This window comes from Vanellus vanellus (assembly GCF_965231255.1).
Source record: "Vanellus vanellus genome assembly, chromosome: 3".
In the NCBI taxonomy this organism is placed as follows: Eukaryota; Metazoa; Chordata; class Aves; order Charadriiformes; family Charadriidae; genus Vanellus; species Vanellus vanellus.
In genome coordinates this window covers 10,077,879-10,100,263 of record NC_138907.1, presented here as the reverse complement: position 1 = coordinate 10,100,263, position 22,385 = coordinate 10,077,879, and the positions used below count along the sequence as shown (strand labels likewise).

Genomic DNA, 22,385 nt, shown 5'->3' with positions numbered 1-22,385 from the left:
GGTAGCAATCTGCTCATAAATCAGCAGAGCCCTCACGGGGCTCATTGTAGCTTTCAGGGTGTAAAATACAAGCATTATTGGCCTGTCCATCATCCTTGTAGGACCAGCATTTTGCAGTTTGTACTCTCTTTGGCACCCAAATTACTGCTGCCTTGATTGAGAAAAGGCTACTGAAATGCCTCAGGGAAACTGAAAAGGAAAAACGTAGTAGAAAAGTTTAGCCTCAGCTTGTGGCAAGCCAGGAGGTTTCATACATTGCTAGAAGAGTTCCGTAGGGTTCAACAGAGAGGCAGCATTTCTCTTTATATTAAAAGCACAGGCTTGACACCAAATTGAGTATCTGGCCATTGAGCATCGCTAGGATGTATTGTGACTGTTTTCTCTTTGGAGGGGAGCCAGCCCTTTCACTGCAGCAGAGGCAGGGTCTGAATAAAAAGGGCCTAGCCCTGGCCCCATCTTTTAAGAGCAAGCACAGCCTGTCCATCAGCTGGAAATGGGAAAAGCGATTTACAGTGCTGCTGGAGCCGTGCTTTCCAGGTGGAGAAACAAGCCTAGTGGTGAGCTGCCCCATGCTCTCCCCGGGCCAGTGCCCCGAGCTGTAGCGGGGCTCAAGGAGCTTAACAAATACCTGTGAATCTGGAAGTGCCCCAACGGAGAGCTACTCACCTACAAGAGGTGAGATAATGGGAACCTTTAAAGCTCTGATCTGCCTTTGTTTGAGCTTGGCAGCCCCCTCCACTTCACTTCTTTTCCTCTGTGCAAAAGCAATTAATACCTTTTCTTTTTTTTTAAACAGTCCAAAAAGGTTTGTTGCACCTCTAAAGCTACTTGACTAGATGAGAAGGGTTTTTTTCTTTAAAAATGAAGCAAATGAACCTCATGGCTTTTAAGGTCCAGGAAAGGCTGACCAGCAGCCATCTAAGAAAAGCTTGACCTCTTTTCAACATGTCCAGCTAATGACTTGAACATTGAAATCGGGGTTGAAGCATAACAGGGCTGTAATTTGTCAGACATTGCAGTTACGTAGATACATTTCAGCAGGCACAGAGGCATCATGAGGTCTTTGAAGCATTTCTAAGAGGTCCTTAGCCCTTTTGCGCTGAGCTTCTGGAGTACGTCGAAAGTCACTTAAAAGCAATCCTCCTTCAAAGGATAATCACACAATGCTACCTCTCTGAAGGCTGCCAGGTGGGTTTATGGCTGAGTGACACAGCAGGTATTTGGGTTATTCGAGAGTGAAGGAAAGTGTAGCTGAATGAGTATTTCAGTCATTGAAAGAATTTTTGAGTGAGGACCTAGCAACTTGGCAGGTTTGAGCAGGTCTGAATGACGTTAAGGCTGAGATTTAGGCCCCAACTGTATTGGGTGGTTGCACATTACTAAGAGTGTAAATCCAGCCTTTTTTTGTAGCTATGTATTTGATTTTGCAAGCTGCCATAATCTGCTTCTTTCTTGCCCAGTTTTCAGAAAGTATCTAAGTTAATGAAGTGTTTATTGGCAACTGCACACAAAAAAATTATAAGATAGAAAGAAAAATTGGTTGGAGGGTGAGCTACTTAATAAACAACAAAAACAAAGGCTCACTGTTGAAGCTGAATATTCTTCTTGGTTGTATCCTTGGAAGTGAAACTTGTGTTATTACAATTCGGCAAAAAGATGTTATTTGAGTTTTGTCAGAAAATAGCACTTCAGCTGAAGCAACCCAGCAATTTTTAGGAGTGATAATGAAATAAAGCCTCATCCTTTTCACTTGTTTCTTTACTGTTCATGGTAAGGATCGAAAACAGACCAATGACTAACCCTGCTGATAGTATGGGATTTCAAAAGAAGGGAAAGTTGGGAAACCAGAGCACCAAATTAAGTCCATTTCTGTGTTCTGCCAAGTTCTTCCTTTGTGGTCCTGCTCAGTTCATGAGTGACCCCATCCCTTCAGCTTTCCAGGATGTGTTGAAAGAGATGAGAATAATGTTGGCTGTTCATCCTTCCTTCAGAAGATAAAAAGAAAGAAGCAAGGTTGACACGACCGTTATAACTTAACCCTTGATCTGTTCAGTCTAGGAACTGACAAGTTCTCTGTTGACTGGAGCAAGTCTCTTGGATGCCATCAGCATGTCTGGGCTGAACTGATGATTTCAGAAGACAGACAAGGGCTTATGTTCAATTCTGAATTTCATCCAGGGTTCGTGGAGGTGTTGATGTCCATTGCTTGTACTGCAAATGAAGGACATTCACCACCAGAGCTAACTTGTCACCCACCATGAGGTTTCTTATAGAAAGTAAGAGAACAAGAGCTTTGTATCTCCATTGTTTTAGGGAAAGCAAAGGGATAAACGGGAATATACTGTATTTATGTACTTTGGCACTGGCAGCAGATGGAGTTTGATGAGCCGCTTGTATAGCACTGATGGCAAAGTCTCATTGCCTTGTACTATAAGATGCTTCTGGCTGTTTTTTTTTTAATGGAGTCTCATTAAACCCTATCTCCTATTAAACATTTTATATATATTTTATTTAGGGAAAGGAATGAACAACAATTGGGAAGTTTTGTACTCTGCAACTAAAAGGATTTTCTGGAAGAAAATTCTATCTAACATACAAATACAGAATCCAAATTCTTAAAGAATATGTGCCGTTTCCTCAAATGAAAGATAACACGATACACATTCATTGTTCAGTCAGTAGAGGAACATGCACATTAAGCACTGGTGGACATTTTATGAATGCATAAGAATAGTTGGCTAAATGCAGTTCTTACAAAGACTTGCATGTGATTTTGACCAAGCTAAAATACAAATTGGTATCGAAGAGGACACAAAGCTTTATCCATCAAAGCATCATAACACAATATTATTTATACACAGTGAAACTGCAACCTTTGTGTTTAATATGTCTGTCATGAAAATGCTTATTGAACAACATCAGGTAGAATTGAAAACCACATACAATGTCATTAAATGCTAATGTGCCAATGTAGCAAATACTCACATGGTAACCACTGATGAATGGCTGTCACTGTAGTCCAATACCAGTCGAATGTACTTTTGTTGTAAATAATCTGTTCTTGGCTTTTCTCTGAAAAAGTGATAGCAAATGTGTGGCATTCCATTGTTTTCTGCTACGTAAGTTGAGAACAAGAAGTTAGTCAATTCTGAGTCAATACTCTCAGCATCTGGGACCAAAAAAAATATTAATGCTAATGCGTAAATAAATCTTTCAGGCCCTTTCAAGGTTCATATTCTACTTTACTGTGAAGCATATATAGTGCGTGATCAAGCAGATGACAGTGTAGTTTGCAGAAGGATGAACCATTGAACTTCATCTCCTTTGTTCTATTTGCAGGTATAGAAATGAACGTGAATATCAGCAGAGGCTAAAAGAAACCCTTGAGCGCCTTAATAAGGTAAGCCTGGAAAAATGGAAAAGAAAAGGTCTTTTATAATTTTTTTCCTTGGGTTTCATTTACTACAGCAAACTGCTTTGAAGAAGCAGTGGGAAGATAAAATGTCAGAGCAAGACATTTCTTGTCAATATGCACTGATGAAAAGTTCTTCCCCTCGTGGAAGCAGCTGAGCCTCAGTGTGTGTGTACGCACTGTCGGGTGCCTTGCTCTGTACAGTCCTGCTGATTTTGGTCATGTAGCACGTGCAGTCTGCACCCCACAGCCTCAGCTGTGCTCAGGACTTACTTAATTTTTCAGTAAGACCAAGGACTTGGAGGATCTGCTGCATAATACTGCTTTTAGAGCATCAGAAAATGATTCCTGCATTCATTTTGGGACCTGGAGTTGAAACACATGTTGCTTCTTCCACATCCAATGTGAACTTCGCAAATTAACCCTTGCTGAAGATCTGGCACATGTCTAGGTGCCTTTAATAAACCTTTTTAACTCTTTTAACACTTTTTTTTAAACTCAGAAGACAATTGCTCTCTGAGTGAATTAGAGTCTATGCACAGAGGTAGGAAAGCTCATTTACTAGTAATACCGTTCAACCAATACACATATCTAAGAGTCCAGAATATGACCAGAGAAAATGTGTTTGTTGCTGAATACCTTATTCCCCCCCCCTTTTTTTCTTTAATACAGCTACTGTATTAAAGTATATTTTGTACTGATATCATGGCATGAAAAAATGACAGTTGTGCCCAAGTCTTGAAGTTTGGTGGGTTTCAAAGCTCGTCCCTCCCTTGCAGAGCATGGTCAGCCCTTCCCAGGACAGGCCCTCGGCTTCCCATTAGTTTTCCAAACAAAAGAGAAGCCACAAAACCCCCTGATTTATTCTATTCGCAGTGAAACGAGGAATGTTTACATCAAGCTGCACTTCCCTGAACTAATACCATGGGAAGAGAAATAATAATAATAGTAGTAGTAGTAAGATGGCTCAGAGGAAAGAGAAAAGTTTACTAACATGTTTGGGAAGTTTCCAAACCAGGTCTGTGAAATTGAGAAAGTCTTGATTCATCCTCTCTTGCTATGAGCTTTTGTCTGAGTGAAGAAAGTTGTATTATGTCATTCCCCAGTTGTATTTTTCACAGCTTATCCTTAGTCTTCTGTATTGGGAAACAATTATGAGTGGCTTAAATAGACTTCTTTTTTTACCTCCTTGCTACAAAAGGCAGGAGCTGTTCTGCTTGAACACTGTCGTATCAATGACATGCATGTTTTATATTTTTAAAAAAGTGCATTTTAGCATTTCTGTCTCCAGTGAGCTGTAGATATGCTGCATCAGTGCTATTTTCCAGTGTGCTAGCAGGGCTCTCGGACACCCTGCAAGCTTTTAAAAAGTATTTGTGGAGGCAAATATTTTGTAAGGGGTAGCTGGATTTGGTGGGTCCATCTTCACGGTTCCTCTCAGCCAATCTGTGGCTAAAGAAAAGTGGATTGATTTGACAACCTCAGGTACAGCTGACAAGGTCTTGAGCCTGCTGGGGGTGTTTTTATCCGAGGCTGTGTCTGGACTGCCCCAGGCTGCCCCCGTTGCAGCAGCTCCTTGTATTGGGGCACCAAATGCTAGAGAGGACGCAGCTGATTTTCTATACAGTGCCCAAGACGTAGCCCGAAACCTGCATGTGCAGATGTAAACTCATGCCTTTTCCAGCAGATGGAGAATCAGTCTGGAAAATCAGTAAACGGGTTCTGGAGAGTTCTAAGGGATCATGAAAATGCTGCTTCAGCACATGGATCAATGTTCTGGAACCAGCAGCTAAAGCAGAATGTTTTTTTGGACGTTAAGTAAATAGCAAATACTGCAAAGTTCAGAAGAAAATGTATAGGCACTGCACTGTTCTGATATACAGCATCATCAATGAAGCTGGTCTATCTGAAAGCAGGGAATAAAAGCAAAAGCATTTTTCCCCTTTGGAGAAACATTTGGAAAGCCGAATGCTGTTTTTGCTTATTACGTGCAGAAATATTTGCTTATCAGTATTATCTAGGGGCCATGGGGCTTTTTTTGGCTCCCCCCCAAACCTCCCGATGTGGCCATTGTCCCATTGATCTCCCTCTCAATAGGAAGGCAGGGACGCGCAGAAAAGCAGCGGGCATTCCCCATGACTGGCTCCGAATGTGCTGGGCTGGTTGTGTCTGAATCAGCCGCTGTCTCACAAAGCAGTGAGACCGCTGGAGAGGTCTGTGGCTGGGAGGCTCAGCAGCATAATAAGACAGCTAACATCCACACATTTTTGGAATAGCGCATGCTGTGCACGTGCAAAAAGAAAAATCCCCTTCTACTAGTCATATGCTGCACCCATAGATTTCAGTCCTTTATTTACAGCTTGTGATCCACTCGCTGAGACATACTTGCAGCTGGTAGTGGCACGTAGGTAATTTTAAAGGAACACCGTTAAATCCTTTTTTCTTTTTACAGCTCAAGTTAAATGCAGAAGTCAAGACTTTCTTGAGGTAAATTGCAAAATGGCGGAGGAACTTACAAGTTTTGTAGAGTTGCAAGGAAGATTCAGCTGACAGCTTTCAAGATACTTTCTCAAAGGAGATATTTTATAGTATTAGTTAATGATAAACTCAACCAAGAAGGCATGCATTAAGTGGAAGAATAAAGCTGTTCGCTTCACACTTACATATTTGTAAAATATGTTGCCAGGTTCCATGGAAATTATTCTATATTCCAGGGCTTGTATTAAATAACATAACATAGGAAGTACCTAAATTAAACCTTCGAACAAAAATGAAGATTTCACTGGATTTAAATACTGGTGCTACTCATACCTATGTACTTCGACATCACATGCTAGTCATGCACCTTGTCATCTGAATTAGTTGGACATCATGAACTTTCATCCTCACAAATCCCATTGTATTAGAAATTTCTGCAGCAAAGTGATTTTTTTCTGGACTTGCTCATCTGTCATTTTTGACTTGCTCATCTGTCATTTTTATTTCTAGAAATAGCTCCAAATTGACAAATATTTGTGATATTTGAGAACAAACCCAAAGGAGTGAAAATATGTTGGACCATCCTGTTTTGATTTTTTTTTTTTTTTTTTTTTTTTTTTTTATAAGGACTTCTTTACTGGGGTTAGTAAAAAGGCACCAGGGTACCTCAGGTCCTGTCATAAACACTAGAGAAATCAATGCCTTAGTCTGATGATGTCATCTGTTTAAGATTCATGCACCATTGCAAGTTTGTAGTGTCAAAGACTGATATTTCACAGCGTCTATTACTTGACTCCCAGCATTCATAAAGCATATGGTAAACATATTTTGACAGTGCCAGGGCCAAACCATATAATAAATTATATTTGTGCAGAAAAGCAGCGTGTACAATGGGAGAACACGATGAATAAGGTGCCTGTTGTTTGTTGGTTTCATAATACTTTTGTTTCTCCCAGCAGGCTTTAATTCTCCACACAGGCTGCTATGCATGTACAATGACTCGTGTTATGGCTAAGCAGCTGCTGTGGTTTTGGCACGTCAGCCGCATGTACTGACCGTGCCACCTCTCTCTGTATTGCAGGAAGCTGATGAAGCACTGCTGTGCAACCTGGAGCTGCAGATCGAGTCCCAGTTCCTGCAGGATGACATTAATGCCACAAAGGATAGATACAAGAAGGTAACTGGCTGAATTTGCCATCTTCTTTAGCTCTTCCTTCTAGAGATGTGTGTGAAGCCTTGCCCTTCTTCATGGTCTGTTCCAGTGGCAAACGAAAGCAAATCCCATTTGCGTTTTGGTGGGTACATATAGCGCTCTATATTTTCAGCGGACACAACAGCTGCAGTGTGGAGGTCAAGCCCAACAGCTAGATGGCTGCAGACATCCAAATTGACTCCCTTGGGGTCCAATGTCTACAGCTGTAGCAACGTCTTGAATTTGTTACGCTGTTATCATGATTCAACACAATGTGCTGGTCGAGCTGTTTTCTATTTCGTGCTAAGAAGCCATTGCTTTGATCAGAGGGGGATACCCAGTTTTCTGGGACAGAGCATTCCAGTTAATCCACAGACATAAACCTGTGGCTGTATGATTAAGGCGTAGCTGACTTTAACACATGCAGTGCCCCTTCTCCTTCCTGGGAGAGCTGTGAGGCTTGGGATCAGGCCGCTGTCCCATCTTCACTGCTTTTGAAAGAAGAGGCTCACTTTTTTGGACTGCATGCAAAGCTATTTGTGGTTCTCATTTTGAAAATCTCCTTTGAAATCGGAAATCATTAAATCTTTAATTAAGACTATGAACCATATTGTCACTTAGCCAAATGCCTGTAATGTACCCTCAGCACAATGAAACTGTTGGCACACATGCACTCAAAATCAGGGCTAAAACCACATTCCAAAACGAAGCCTGAACATGAACTGGACTTTTATATGCTGAAAGAAGTAAATACCTAGGAATAAGACCCAGAAATGGAGCACGTTGAAGGGAGCACCTTGCTAGGGCATTTTCTGATGAAAATGTTTTTTACTTCACCACAGAACCTTATGGAAATCCAGACCTACGTCAGTGTTTTGCAGCAGATCATCCAGACAACCCCTCGTGTGTCCCCCATAACCACTGGCATATGTGAGGTAAGTGTTTACTCCTAAAGCATCCCAGATCATCTAACTCCCATTGCAAGTTTAGATCAAAACGGCAACAACTATGAGTAAGTACTGAATATAACTGTAACTTCGGAAAACTGAATTTATCAGGAGAAAAGAGATTGCGTTAGTCAGGTGCACTCCAGCATATCTATTAGCCCCCAAAATGGTTAGTTCAAAGGTAGTTGAAGTAGTTGTGCTTCCTGTCTGAGGAGGAGCTGGCAGGATATATAAGTATTTACAGAGAGAAAATCTTGTCCTGAAGGGGTGAGATGTGGTGAAAATTTGTAAATCAAATAAATTGCTACAGACTAGATGAAAACTTGGCGATTCCCACCAATATGAGTGGCTATGCCAAGAAGGTTTATTAATTGGAAGAAGATATGACCAGCTGTATCTACAGGGTCTAATTTCAGCATAAGCTGTACTTCTACAGTCCTGCCATTTGATATCTTTTATTCTGAAAACCATACCATGTGTGTTTCCTTGAGCTTCAAAACCCATATTTTTATTAGTCTTTTGTCATTTTCTATTTGTCTGTACAGTTTATTTCCAGTAGTAGAATTTCTTTTGGCTCTTTTTAAGAGTAAAACATACTTTTCCTGTACACACGTTGTTTTCTTCCAACCAGGAAAAACTGATAGCGGAGAGGAGGATCCCTGTTCTGCAGAGCCAGCTGGAGGAATACAAGAGCATCCTCTGCCAGCTGCAGGCACAGAAGTACAAACTGCAGACAGAGGTACTGCCATAAACACAAATAGAATGCTCATGAACTCTGATCTTTCTATGGCCACATGGTCTTTAACAGGGTCTTGTGAACTCAGTTGACTTGGAGGTGTTTTTTCATTATAATTTTCTACCTTTTTCTTCAGCTGTTTCGTTCCCTTTCTCTTGGTGGCCCAAATCATCGGGTTTAGATGGCCAGGGAAGGCTGTAGGTATTGTAGCCACAACAAAGCTGTCCTTGCCTATAGAATAGCTGGTGGGAGAAGGTTTCCACTTTGCAACTGGATTCGTGCAGGATAGAGTCAGCAGGAGGTCATAGATGGAAAAGTCACACAGGGATGATCTTGCTTGCTTGCTTTCTTACTGAGTTCAGGCTGGAAATCGGCTCCATGAAAAATGAGGGGGGACCTTCAGAGTTCTGCCTAATCCTTTCCGTCAGCACCAAAAGCAATGCTGAGCTTGCTGTGAGAAGGGCTGGACAGACTTGGTAATCAAAATTGAAATAGGTGTCGAGCTACATTTGGCATCCTGCGTTCATCCCTGTCACTACTAAGCATTAAGTCAAGGCTTCTCCCCTGCTTGGACACTACCAGCACCAAAACCACCTGCTTTTTGCCCATTCCTGATGTGCAAAAAATGACTGGCCAAGACTTTCACTCATTGCTTCATCCCATCTCCAAGCCAAACCAGCCGTAAATGAACCTTCTTCCTCCAGCCAGTGTCTCTGAGTGAGTGTGCAGTGCAGTGACGAGGGCGGCAGGAGATGGAGGAGCAGCTGAAGGCTACAAGGGAATAGAAGCCAGACCTGGGTAACTGCCAATGGCAGGTCTGCCTCCATGCAGGTGAATGTTTCTTAGGTAGGGGTAGAGAATGACCACATTATGCCCCCCAAATACAGCTTCCTTTGTGCCTCGAATTGTTGTTCCAGGGTGAGGGGTGGGGAAGTCATATACTGGTATAAAACACCTTTTGGTGGGATTTTGGACTCCTCTGGACAGCCGTAGCAGCAGCTCTTAACTTCCTGAATGTAACTTCCTTGCTAGGGCGCTCAGGGACAGTGCTACCCCCAGGTCTTTTCCTTGGTCTCTTTCTCATGTCTGATGCTCAGGTGGAAAGGACACGTACGCTCTGTGAAGGGCAAGAATCAATATAGTGATAAGTGAGATAATGAATCAATATGGAAAAAAGGGGAGAAAATCATCCTGCTGGCAGACGGAGAGAAGCACTCTTTGGGGAATTAGTCATGCTGCTTTCAAAATCGAATCTTCCTGTCCCATTTCAAAGGAGTTTATTAATCTATTCATTTTCATGCCTTGACATTTAAAGAGTGAAATAACTTTGAGTGGAGGTTGATGACGCGGTTGCTTGTGATGGTGAAGGTAGGAGCTGATGACTGGGGTGTCCTGGAGCTTCTTTGCTTTCCTGTTTCTGGACCTGATAACTATGTTACCAAGAGGTTATCAATCCCATCTTGTGAGCACTGAACACTAAAGGGGTCTGTGAAACCTGTTGGTCCCCTCGTACACTGCAGTATAACCAGACTAATACCAAGGGATTTGGCTTCTAAATTTAGGCTCTTAAAAGGATTTTTGAACATCTTGCCTGTAACATATATAAATAAATCAATTATTAAAGGGTCCATTAGTCAATTATTACACCATTAGCTTTTTTGTGAGTGCATCTCTTTAGAAGCTGTTTGAAAAGGGGGAAAAAAAAAATCCTAAGTGATAAAAGAAATAGAATAAATAGCCAAAAGTAGCAGAAGAAAGTGAGAGTGGAATTACACAGCCAAATATCCCACTTGTAACTCCTGCCCCTTGTTTTTGCAAGGGACACATCGCCACCTCCTGGTTGATGTGCTCTCCAGTGACTGGCGTTGAGGCCTTATGTCACAGTAGTTATTTTTGTCATAAAGTAAAAAAGCTAAAGAATTGAATTCAGAAGGGAAACTTTTTATTTATTTTTAAAAAGACCCTTCCTTAACCTTCGGTGCGTGGTCCACAGTGAAGGAAGAACAGGTTTTGCCTGGCACATCTTCCCGGTTAAGCACTTTTGTTCTTCTCGTAAGACACTGGCTGCTCTGCCGAGGCCGTCCACCGTGAGCTGAGGGTCATGCAGCAAATCATCAGCCCATCTCGCGTGCATGGGGAAGGAGCCATCACTCAGCTGTTCCCCTGGTTCATGCCGATCCCATCATGCTTACTGTGGAACAGAATCCTCAGGATAGATAAGGGGGCAGGATGGGCGGGAGTTATTTGCTTTGAATAACTAAACCAATGCAGTGCAACTGCTGCTGTGTTTCATCAGTACAGCCTCACCCATCATAACTAAACATGTCTTGCCTTTAATTACCCTTGAAATATGGGGATGCTGAATGCTTCAGAGCTGCTTCTTTTACCCACCAATTTTGTTTACCAGACAACCATGCTGGAGCAAGCGATTAAAAACACACAGGAGAGTTACGATGATGAAATTCAGCTTTACAATGAGCAGATTGAAAACCTTAGGAAGGGGATAGAGGAGGCTGAGAGGACCTTGGAGAAGTACACGACTGACTGCCGCCAGCTGGTGATCTACCAGCAGTCCCTGGAGAACGAGCTGGAACGGTACAAGCGTATCATCGAGAACGAGGACAGCCGGTAAGGCTGGATTTCTGGACTCTCCCAAAGAGGCCAGGGATCTCTTTTATCTCCTTTGAAAAGTGTATGTTTAAGGGCATTTGATGTGCCCAAAGCTATGGCCATTTCGCACCTTTCACTGGTAGATTTTCCGGGACAGGAATCTCAATAGATGCAAAATCTGGTCAAGCCTCTGCCAAGGAAAGGGTCAGAGCCTTTTTGAGCTTCTCCTTTCCATATACTGTCCTGGCATCAGTGCACAGAGGTCGGGAGCATAGGAAAGCAAACTGAACACCCTTTCTACTGCCGGGTGTTAGCAAAGCTTGCTGGGACGTTACGGGCAGGTTGGTCTCACAGGGCTCAGACAGGGCAAATACGCTGTAAAGCAAAACGCTCTTCACAGCGACCCCATTCTTCAGGCAAGGGGAGGGGGAAGGATAGAATATAAGAAATTTGCAGGGATTTGGGTTGTGTTTAAACTTACAGAGGAGCACTGGCTCCCTCTAATGTCACATCAGCCTCACAAGAGAAAAGCAGCTGGGCTTTCACAGCAGTGCCTGTGCCGCCTGCGCAGAGATGCAGCAGGGCCAGACCCCTGAGCCCCCAAACTGCTATTCTGGGTGGTCCAGAAGATGCAGCAGAAGGATACTCACTCGTAGTTAATCTTACATGTGGGGAACAGATGTTTCATCAATTTTCAGCGTCTCATTTTGAATAATGTGTTCTGGTTAGGAGTAGCTGATCAGGGTAATTCTCAGTGCCAAAAATCAAAACGTGCATCTCTTGCATATCTACCCAGGGTGTAACCTCCCTACAGGCTAAAATATTCTCTCAGATTCTGGCAGAGCAGACTGGAAAGGCCACAGATACAGTAACTGGTTTGCGTATAGGCCAGCCTCTCAGTTTTCATTTTTAACCCGTAATACCACTGACTCCTCAAATAATTTCCAAGGAAGACTGTTCAGTTTTCTTCTTGCCCTTCTGAAGTCAGGCATATGCAGGTAATGTCGTAACAGCTACCAAATTTTGTATTTTACTGGCCAGCATTTACAGTTCTTGCTGACCTCTGGTAGGCATGGATTAACTGTTTGCCCATCCAAAATCTTCCCATCCTTTCAAAGTGCTGTGCTAAATTACAGACCTCTTGCTATGGGTTTTTACCACTGGTGTACTTTGCCTAGCGGAGCATCCCACATCTCCTGCTGGTGGAAACCAGCCTAACTCCTGCGAAGGTGCTGTGGCTGCGTTGATCTTCCCCGGACAAGAAACAGGCTCCTGTCATTCTCTTTGACTCCTCACCACAGAGAACTACATTTCTTTAACCTCCATGCTTCATTTTGCACAATTTCACTTGCTCTTGATGGAAATGAGGGGGAGAGGTCTGACCGATGCGCGTCTTCTCCGGCAGGTTAAACTCTGCTATAGCAGGAACGCCAGTCACACTCTTCACGCAGATCTATAGACCTGTCCAGCCTCAAGCTTCGAGGGGAAGAGGTAAACCTGTGACATGTCTTCCTGTGTCTGTCAAGAGCAGCATCATTGTATTTTAAGCTGTTTTTCCATTTGTCTTCCATACAAACACCAGCCCTGACAGCCTGACTCCAGGCTTGCTAAGTAAATGCAACGATTTCAGCTTACCTCAGCTGGCTTTGGGACAAGCTGTCAAAGGGCAAAACCACAAGCAAATGAGTTTCTTTGCTTATTTTTACAACTTACTACTTAGCCAATCGATAGAGCAAAGGCAGAAGGCACCTGAAACTGTGGAAAGAGCTGAGGGATTTGTGCTGACTTGTTGCAAGTTGTTGGCCTGCACAGTTACATGCAAAGAGCATCAGGGCGTGTTGAGTGCAGCGAGAAGGCAGACGACATGTTTTGGGGCCTTTTTTTTTGGCGTGGTTTCCTCTGAGTGGTGTTTTCTCTGTGTTGTATGATTGCGTGTTAGAATTAGGGTGCTTGTAAACCTGGTGACAAGGAAATGGCCAGGACTAAACTAGTGAGGCTTCTCTTAGCAAAGATAGGAGCTGGTTTATAGAAAGGTGCTGTAGGTACTAATATCTGAGATGACTTACTATAGCTTAAGTCCAAGGCTCACTGGGGTTTTACTAACAAACTGCCCAGAGAATGGGGATGAGCTTTCAACTGAGGGTTGGTTTTTTTTTTGGAGTGCAGCTGTAATTTTTCTAACTGCTCTATGAACCAAAGCAGTTTATTTGAAATGGGCCCATAATGCCTGAAGCCAAATCCTCAGCAGCTGTACATAACTACTGTCCTGGCAAAGTGGTGTTTTGTACCCACTGAGGATCTGGCCCCTCTCTAACCACACCTGCAAGGTAAACAGGGCATTTTCTGTGCATTACTATCGCTGTGACATGGGAGAAAACAGCTGTCTGTGGGAAAGCAGATTAATACCTGTCTGTCCCCTTGTAATTCCCCAGTACCAATCTCTGCCTCCACACAAAGGACGCAAAGCCGAGGCATCCCCCTGCTGAGCCCCTCTTCCAGAAGCGTGGGAAGAGCTGGTGGTGACACTCACCTTTCCCGTCAGTCCTGAACTGCTCACCCAGCAACCCTGCATTCAGCAGGAGGGTTTTAAATAGGGCTTTTGGCGGTGTGCTTTTTTTTCCTTCCCCAAACCCTAGCAGGAGTTGTAAAAGCCAGACAAGCTATTTCCACTTCGTCCTGCTTCCAGGCCATGCCTCTGACTTTGGGCACCCAGCTTCAGGCTCTGCCTTAGGAGGTGAGGTTTTTTGTCTAGTTAACAGGGCCAAACCCTGCCACCGTGCCTGGGAGGAAGGTGCTGAGCCCGACTGCAGCAGCTGAACGCTCCTGCTGAACGTTAACGCAGGCCTGATAGGTGAATGTTTTGTGCAGCTGCCTCTCTTACACGCACATTTGTCCTGTCCTCACACTGGTGCACGGCAGTGGCGACCTCAGTTGCAAAATGGCTACTTGGCCAAGGGGGCCCGGGCAAAGGAAGAGGCTGTTCCATGTGCTGATGGAAGCTGTGCTCGCATTTGCTGCTGCATTCAGCTCTTTACCAGCAGCGGTGAGGGTGAGAGGCAGCTCTAGCATTTGCAGCGACTGTGTTCAGCACTGTTTGTTGTTCTCTTTGTTTTGATTTCCCCCTAGATATCACCCAGGCCATGCAAGACATTGCCAGCGTCAAGCCCAGACAAAAAGCTCTGACCAAGAAAATTGCCAGGAAAAAGGAGCTGATGTCTAGAGACATAACCGACGGTCTCTCACCTGAAAGAACTTATGAAAGAACTCTGGAAGGTTTTGACCAAGATCAGCTGGAGTTTAGGCACGGCGGCTCAGTCACATGTGAACCTGAGCAGGAAGAATTAGAACTTGATGAAAAAGAAATGGGCCCAGAGGATGTACCTGATGGAGCCCAAATAAGCAAAGCCTTTGATAAATTGTGTAACATTGTGAGGGAGAAAATAAGAGTCTACAAGAGACCAGAGCCTAAACCCGAAGCCCACCCCAAAGGGCGTTATGTGCTGGTAACGGGGGAGGAGGGCTATGAAGAACCTTGTATCTTGGCCCCCTCCACCCCACCTGTGGGAGGGATCACAGTTTCCACCGGCAACGGGAAGGTGATGAACGGTGGTGATGTGGAGCCCATACCGGAGCTGCCAGAACCTGTTGAACCATCAGAAAAAGAGAAAGTGGATATCTGTGAAAGGAGGGAAGAGTTTGAACTCCAAGATAAACAGAAAGAGGAAGAGAAAGAATATGTGCTTGAATGGGGAAAAAAAACAAGAGGAAAAATCGAGCAAATCACAAAGTATCCGGAGATCTCTGAGCCTGAGACAGTTCCTTCCCCCGGTCTGATAAGCCCAACTGAGCCAGGAGTCATTCGAGAGACAGAATATGAGCGAGAAGATAAGCAGGGCCTTTTGTTCAGGGAAACAGCCTTGCCTGGCTCCATGAGCTACGAGAAGGTGGAGGTGGTGGAGTCCATCGAGAAATTTTCAGATGACAAAATTCAGACGTATGAAGAAACAGCCATGATTGTGGAGACGATGATAGAGAAGACAAGCAAGAAGAAACCAGGTGACAAAGGCTCTTAAGTCACACACACACACACACCCCTTGATAGTCAACTTGTCTGGCATAGTTATTAAATGACTGTTTTTTTTCCTGACCGAATGATACAGTAGTGAGATTTTTGCTGTTTGGTATGGAACAGATTGATACCTTGGTGGCAATTCTGTCTGATGTAGGCTCACCTTTGGTGCCACGACCATTAGAGTGCTCCAGGGCAACAAGTAATAGGTACATCCTATGCAACTGATTTTCATGATTAGGACAAGTTGAAAGTAATTATTATTACAGAGCTGCCTGGCTTTCCACGGTACCTGGGACAAATTTGCGTATTCCTCTGCTGCTCCTATAGCTGCCGTACGATTCCCCATCTCTCAGACAGCTGCGAATGTTAACTTGTGACATCTGGTTCATTTAATAAAAGTTTTGCCTTCTACTGAAGATACCCACTGTTGGGTGTGTGTTGCCTTTACTGTTGACTAATAGTCCCTACTAGTAAACGTCAACTGGCACGGTGTGCAGGAGTTTTTCCAGGGGAAGGGCTGGATACCCGTTAAATAACATATTCCAAATCTCTCTCATTTACAGTCTATAAATAGAGATGAGCTTGACAGACCTTTCTTTTTGGATCTAAAGACAAACTCTCTGTATCTGAAATACACTTTTACTGCCTGTCTTCTCTGAATAAAACTTGAAATTTCACCAAAGTGGGGGAGAACCCTTATAAAAGATACTAAAGGCATTATTTGCCCTTCACCAGCGCAGCTATGGTATTTACGACTGCCAACAAGCCTTTGAGCAGACTGCAGCCAACTCAAATGACTGTGTTTTGGTATTTTCTTGTTAAGTAAATTAGTTCCTTGGACTGTAGTGTGTTACAGAGTTTAATACTGCCACGGGATCCTGCCACAGCCCAGGCAGCTGCAGTCCCATGGAGCTCCACAGGATTGCCGGAACAAGCGGTCCTTTCCACGTGCCTGGGGAAGCAAAAAGCAATACTTCCACAACAGCTTCTTGCAGCTTCCAGAAATCTTCGACTCAGAATAAAAAAAAAAAAGGAAAAAAGAAATCCTTCACTTGTGTACGTGCAACTACTGGGCACTAGGTAAAGTGCTGGTGCATCGTTTAGGCCTCAGCTTGACTTTAGGCATACAAAGTACGTGCTGAAGTGCTTCGCTAGGCTGGGCGTGCTACACCTTCCTTCTCCCATCCCAGTTCGCCATTTCCATTTCAGCTTTTGGTTTGTTATGCCTTTTTCTTTCTGGCTGGTTGCTCCTGTCAGCTGCGAAGGAGAGTGGGGGCTAAAGGCCATTTGAGCTGACAACCTTGAGCTTCATGGCTGCCTTCTCCCATCACCCAAGACTTTCCTTCGACATTGTGTTGTTTTTTTTCATTAGTGTGTTCCAATGCAGGTGTAGCATCTGATCGACTGTGACTATCATGTCTGGTAAAGTGGCGCGTCGCTGCCTTTGAAACAGGGACAGGTGAGCCGCATAGTAATATTTTTATTCAGGATTTTTTTTGTTGCTGCTGTTTTATTTAAATGCTGTGGGAGTTTATGCCAGACATGGCTTACTAGGGTGCGTGCTGCTTTTCGGTTTAATTTATTAACACTGTAAATAACTGCAGAGAAGGAATTTATCAATGCATATGCAGGCTGCACACTGATCTGGGAGCAACTGCTCAGAATAACTGCTGGTGAAAGCACGTTTTGACTACTGCAAGGGGGGGGGAACCCACACCCCCAACTGCAGCAATAGGAAGGGTGTTTAATAATTCTGTCACAAAATAGGGTATAAACAGCTTCTAGCCATAGCTGGGTATCCCCCCCGAATCTGATTCTGATTTCAGTACAAAAAGCCTTAGTCAGTGGCGAGGAGGCAGCATGGCAGTAGAGCCTGGGTTAGGTGTCTAACGTGTGAATATCCCCTGCCACCTTCATCTATTTTGTGCTGTGGTGTCACCACTCTTTGCTGCTGATATCAAAATGGTTTTCTGATGCTCATAAATTACATTCAGCAGGTGTGGTATAAAAAATTGTTCCTAAAGCATGTTTGGTGGCTCATATTACTGGAGAAGTCACATACTGCATTGCATAGGCAGCAACCTGTGTGCAAGACTTGCATCAAGCTGGTGCTAAGCTGCACCATGGACACCATCAGCTGAAGTCAAGGCCCATGAAGAACTAATAATTCTGCTATGCTCCTGGACCTGCCTTCCACAAACATGGCAGTTGCTCAGTAAGGCTGCAGATGATGAGCAACTTTTTGTAAATTTGCATGAAAATTACATAGGAAAAAAAAAAAACCACTGGTATTCTGTTGTCCATGATGACCACACTGAAAGGTATAGTAAATCTTGTGCTGCATGGGCTAACCACTGCTTTAAATGCAGCATCTCAATGAAGTGGTTAAATGCTAATGCCAAAGCATAAGGTGAAATACTTGCGTGCAGGAATTCCACAGAGCCTGGGAGGAGCCATAGGTGATGACAGGCGCATTCTCGCCTCTTGTAGCAATGACAACTAGTGCCATCATTTACTGCTGCAGACGTGGTAAGAAATTATAAAATGAAATGTACTCTGTGCCATGGGAACATGTGAGCTAAAAGGTACCCAAAACTGTGGGTGCAAAGTAGGGAGGAAGTGGGAAACACATTTGGGTTTTTTTTTTTGGGGGGGTTGAAGTGCTCCAAACAGCAGAGAAAAAAAAAAAAAAATCTGCTGTAGCATTTTTTGGGGGCCAGAACTGCTTATAAAATGCAGTGCAAAAATGTCACTCTCTCTCTTCCCAAGTGTCCCCCTCCCCCTCCATGGGCAGCGGCTTGGCACCAGCTCACTGCGTGCCTCTGCAGAGCCCCCCTGGGAGCCAGGGGGTCTCACCCATGTAAGTAACACCCAAGGCTCTCACTAGCCTGCGGCCTTAGTGTCCTATGTCCCACGTATCACAGAGTTAACATAAAGCCTGTTACTCTTCAGCTGTTGATCAGTTCTTTTGGAGGAGCATGTTTATTTTCTGTTTCCAGCACATTTTATCAGTGTAAAAAGCAGAGGAGTAGGATGTCATCCCACTTGGAGCAGCTTTCTCACCTCCCAGGTACCTTTGGATAGGCAATGATGATAGGACCTGCCAGGTTACAACAGCTCTTTATTTCACTCATATTTATAAAACATCATCACAGGGCTTTAGTTAAACAGCGTTCACCTGTTTCAAATTGTGAGCTTCATTTTCCCCTTTATTATAAATACTAACAAATTGACTTTATTTTCCATCAGCAATACCATAAAAACTTAGTCTACCTGGACATATTTTTCAGAGATCCCCTGATGCAAAAATCCTGAAGAATTTGAAGTAGATCTCTATATTGTATATACACTTAGTTTTATATATACTTATATCAAAACTCACCATTTCTGTATATCACTCATTATCGTGATCTTTCACTTAATAAATTATGTCAGCATTATGAAAATATGAACAACCATCTAGTTATTTTGCTGCTTTATAAGATATTTAATGTTTGAACAGAGAACTGCAAAATTACATAAACGCAATGGAAAGTCATGTACACGTTCAGTTAAGATTTCCACATTAACTTTTCTTACTCCAAAACTTTTTCCACATTTTAAAAGTCCTTCAAAAGCTTCCCGTTACCTCTTTCTTTGAACACATACACACAAAAAGTTATGTGTGTATATGTATTATACATTACATACCATATGTAATTCTATATATATTTATAAGTAAATATATGTAACGTAGTCTGAATATACATATCGTATGTAATATATATACACACAGAGAGAGATACCACAGGTGTGTTGTATGTGTTTAGACATACAGATGTATGTGTAAATATATATATATATGGTAAATTCCTCCCTCTGGTATGTATACGCTGCTCTTTCTGGGCTCTGGGTACCCTCCACGGAAGCCTGCTGCCGCCAGCACGATCTGTTCACTTCCAAAGACACGAGCAAACCTCTCCCCATACCCATTTAAGTTCGGTGAGTTTTGGCTCAAGCCTCATGACGCCAGTTCAGGCTTTGAAATGGGCCCCCTCCTCCTTGGGTAAAGTTTTACATCACCAAATTAAACACAGTTGGCACTCTAATGTATTTGAACAAATAACCAAGAGCACTTCAAAAATAAAAAAAATCATGTGGGCCCTGATTCGTCTCCTGGCGCCTGTGTTATCCCGGTGTGATGCGATTGTCTGAAGGGGCTGCTGCACGCAATGAGGAACCTGTGAGTAGCGCGTGGCTACTTGGCTTTAGAGTGTAATTCACATGGACTTGGAGTAGGTTGAGCTGTTTATTTTGCATTTGGATGTGTAAAGGAAAGAACGGGCCTCTTACGGAAAGATAAAGATGGATATTCACTAGAAACAACAGCATAGTTTATACATTCTTAAGTGAAACGTGTCCACCCTATAACCTTTGGGTTATATTTTTAATTCGTTAGATAAATATTTACTTACTGAATGTGTTTCTACAACTATGCACCTGATCAACCAGGACACCTCTTATTAAAATGTTTTAGATTAATACTCTGCATATTAAAAATACATCATAAAATTCTGAAACCAGTCACTGCTAAAAAGTAGGTCTTGGATCCCGCAAAGATCCGAAGCACTTGCTTAAAATTAGTACTTGAGTAGGTCCACTGACGGCCTTTAGATAAGTGAGTGCCTAAATATTTGCAGGATCAAGACCCTATATTAGTCCAAGGTTAAATTTGGGATCTCGCACCTGAGAACACGTAGTGGTTGCTGCCATGAGTAATTCCCACCCAGGAGGGTGTTACGTCTTTCAGCAGTAGCCAGAGCAGACGCCAAGGGTGTTCTCAGGTATGAGAAGTGAAGGGCTCTTTAAACAGCAAAGAGCAATGATTGATTACCAACAAATCTTCCCAAACACGCTACATTTTATTTCCCAAGAAGGCCAACTTTGCATTACACATTAATAACTTAGGCATGTTTTCCCCCCTTAAATATATTTGTATAACACAAAAATAACAAATCTCTATTTTTAAAAGTGAAATTTGAATAAAAAATTGCTTTGGGACTGAAGCTGCATACTTCAAATTTCTCCCTTAGCAATTAACTGACAGCCAGGTTGTACACCCCAGAAAACGGGGGTCCGGGTGGAAATGCTGCTGCGGCCTCACCTTACGCTGCTGTAGTACGTCTCAGCATAGAGACGAGCAGATGCGCTTCCGCACACAGGGTGCCAGAAATCCTACAGCTCGTTCCCTATGTGCGCCTTCTGCTGTAAGATGGGAAAGGGATTTTAATTGCCAAAATTATAAAAAACAAAAAACAAAACTGAAACTTGTGCTTCTCGAATGCCCCTACCCTGTTTGCAAAGCACTTCCCTGGGTCACCCCACTTTGGCATCGCTTTGCCTTCCTTATTGCACGCCTGTTGACCCATTCTGTGGCTGAAGTGTTTGTTAGTCTGTATGTTGTAGAAGTGTATATATTGAAGAAAACTCTCACAAGAATTGGATTTCTGCAGATTGGATCGGTAAATTTTCTTTATCTCTGGATAATTTCTTTCTGTAGGGTCTAGTGCTACTTTGGTTGAGCCCAGTGGGGAAAGTCCCACTGAAGTCAATGATCCGGAAGGAGCTGTTAGACGTTCAAAGACCTCTCCAGCCAACCTCTTTGTGATTCCCTCTCTCAATAATTTTTAAAAAATGTGCCCATTATCACCAACTGCCAATGTTAAAATTCACTCTTTTCTTAATACAAACAACATTTACCACAAAAATATGAAGGGAAAAGCCATCAACTTCTTTGTGGGTTATTACCTATTTGTATGACACAAAAGAAAAATAATTTACAGTCACAAACTGTACATAGTATTTGGTGGGGGACAGTATATTTGTGGCGTAGAGTAAAAAAAGGATTGCTTCAGTGGTAATTAAAATAATTATTGATGAGAGATAAGACTTTAAAATCAAGAATGTGTGATAATTTGGCTACAGAGACGATCATTGTAATATGTCTAACACAGAGGTTTGGATAGTAGAAAGGTGAGTAGAGGGACCTGGGGAAGGAAAGACACGTCATGCAGAACAGCACTAGTTCTTACTCAGTATACTCTTCAGGCTTCGCTCCACTGCTTCATCTAATTCTTCTTCCAGCTCTTCCTTCTTGGACATGGCCAGTTTGGACTGATAATCTTTTACTATTTGGTCTATATACGGTGCACTCTGAGTCCCGTGCAGCATCAGTGTCCACTCCTTCAGCACGCCCCGCTGGGGCAGACTGCCGACAAACCCAATCTCTAGAGCCCAGGTGCCGCGGGGGTCTTCTCCCCAAGTGTGTGTGGTCATGAAAGGCCATTTGTCAAAACCCACCTTGGAGTCGTCATCCCTGGGGCGCCGGCTCAGTAAAATGGACTTTGTTCCCATCGGCGAGGTCATGTTGATGTTGAGGTCTCCTCGCCTGGTGGAATTCACAGTTATGACTGCTTGCACGTGTTCAAGGTATCGGACAAAGTTTTCCTTCCCCTCACAGGCATCAGTTGTAAGCGTGAGGACCAGCTTGCCGCTCGGTGGTATCTTTCTGCAGGTCAAAACATAATTAAGCAAATTAAAAGGATACACGTGGCAGGACGTGGCTCATGCTACAACTACTGGGTTTTGGTGCCTCACAGAAAAACCCGTACTATTTTCCTCATTAATACCTGGAAAAGTAGGGAAATAATAGTTGCAAACTTAGCCAGAAAGAGAAGATTCTCTTTTCAGAAAATGGTATCAAAACTTTAATTTGAAAATACGTTATGAAATGTACACCTACACAAAGAGAGAAGGAATACAATTAAGAAGTACATACATACTGCACTTTAAGAAACATTAACATATATTTAATAGTTGCCTTTACTTATGACTACTATATAGGGTAATTGCATGATAATGTATATATTCAGTAAAAGAACCACGAGCAGTCACTCACG

General features: G+C 43.1%; 2 protein-coding genes across 2 annotated transcripts in view; one reads left to right on the top strand and one right to left on the bottom strand.

Annotated features, from left to right (window-relative positions):
• Positions 1-15,448, top strand: part of LOC309669524 (filensin-like) — a gene marked incomplete at both ends in the record, with an annotated part of 16,788 nt that extends 1,340 nt beyond the window's left edge. Inside the window, 7 exons of the mRNA XM_082480226.1 lie at positions 3,340-3,400; positions 6,972-7,067; positions 7,925-8,017; positions 8,661-8,768; positions 11,173-11,393; positions 12,781-12,866; positions 14,502-15,448. Of these exons, the coding sequence (XP_082336352.1) occupies positions 3,340-3,400; positions 6,972-7,067; positions 7,925-8,017; positions 8,661-8,768; positions 11,173-11,393; positions 12,781-12,866; positions 14,502-15,448 (1,612 nt within the window). The remainder of the gene's footprint in view (positions 1-3,339; positions 3,401-6,971; positions 7,068-7,924; positions 8,018-8,660; positions 8,769-11,172; positions 11,394-12,780; positions 12,867-14,501) is intronic.
• A 5,642-nt stretch (positions 15,449-21,090) lies between these two features.
• The window catches only part of PCSK2 (proprotein convertase subtilisin/kexin type 2), a 108,820-nt gene continuing 107,525 nt past the window's right edge, over positions 21,091-22,385 (bottom strand). The window contains exon 12 of the mRNA XM_082481437.1: positions 21,091-21,994. Coding sequence (XP_082337563.1) covers positions 21,508-21,994 — 487 coding nt within the window. The 3' untranslated portion in view covers positions 21,091-21,507. The remainder of the gene's footprint in view (positions 21,995-22,385) is intronic.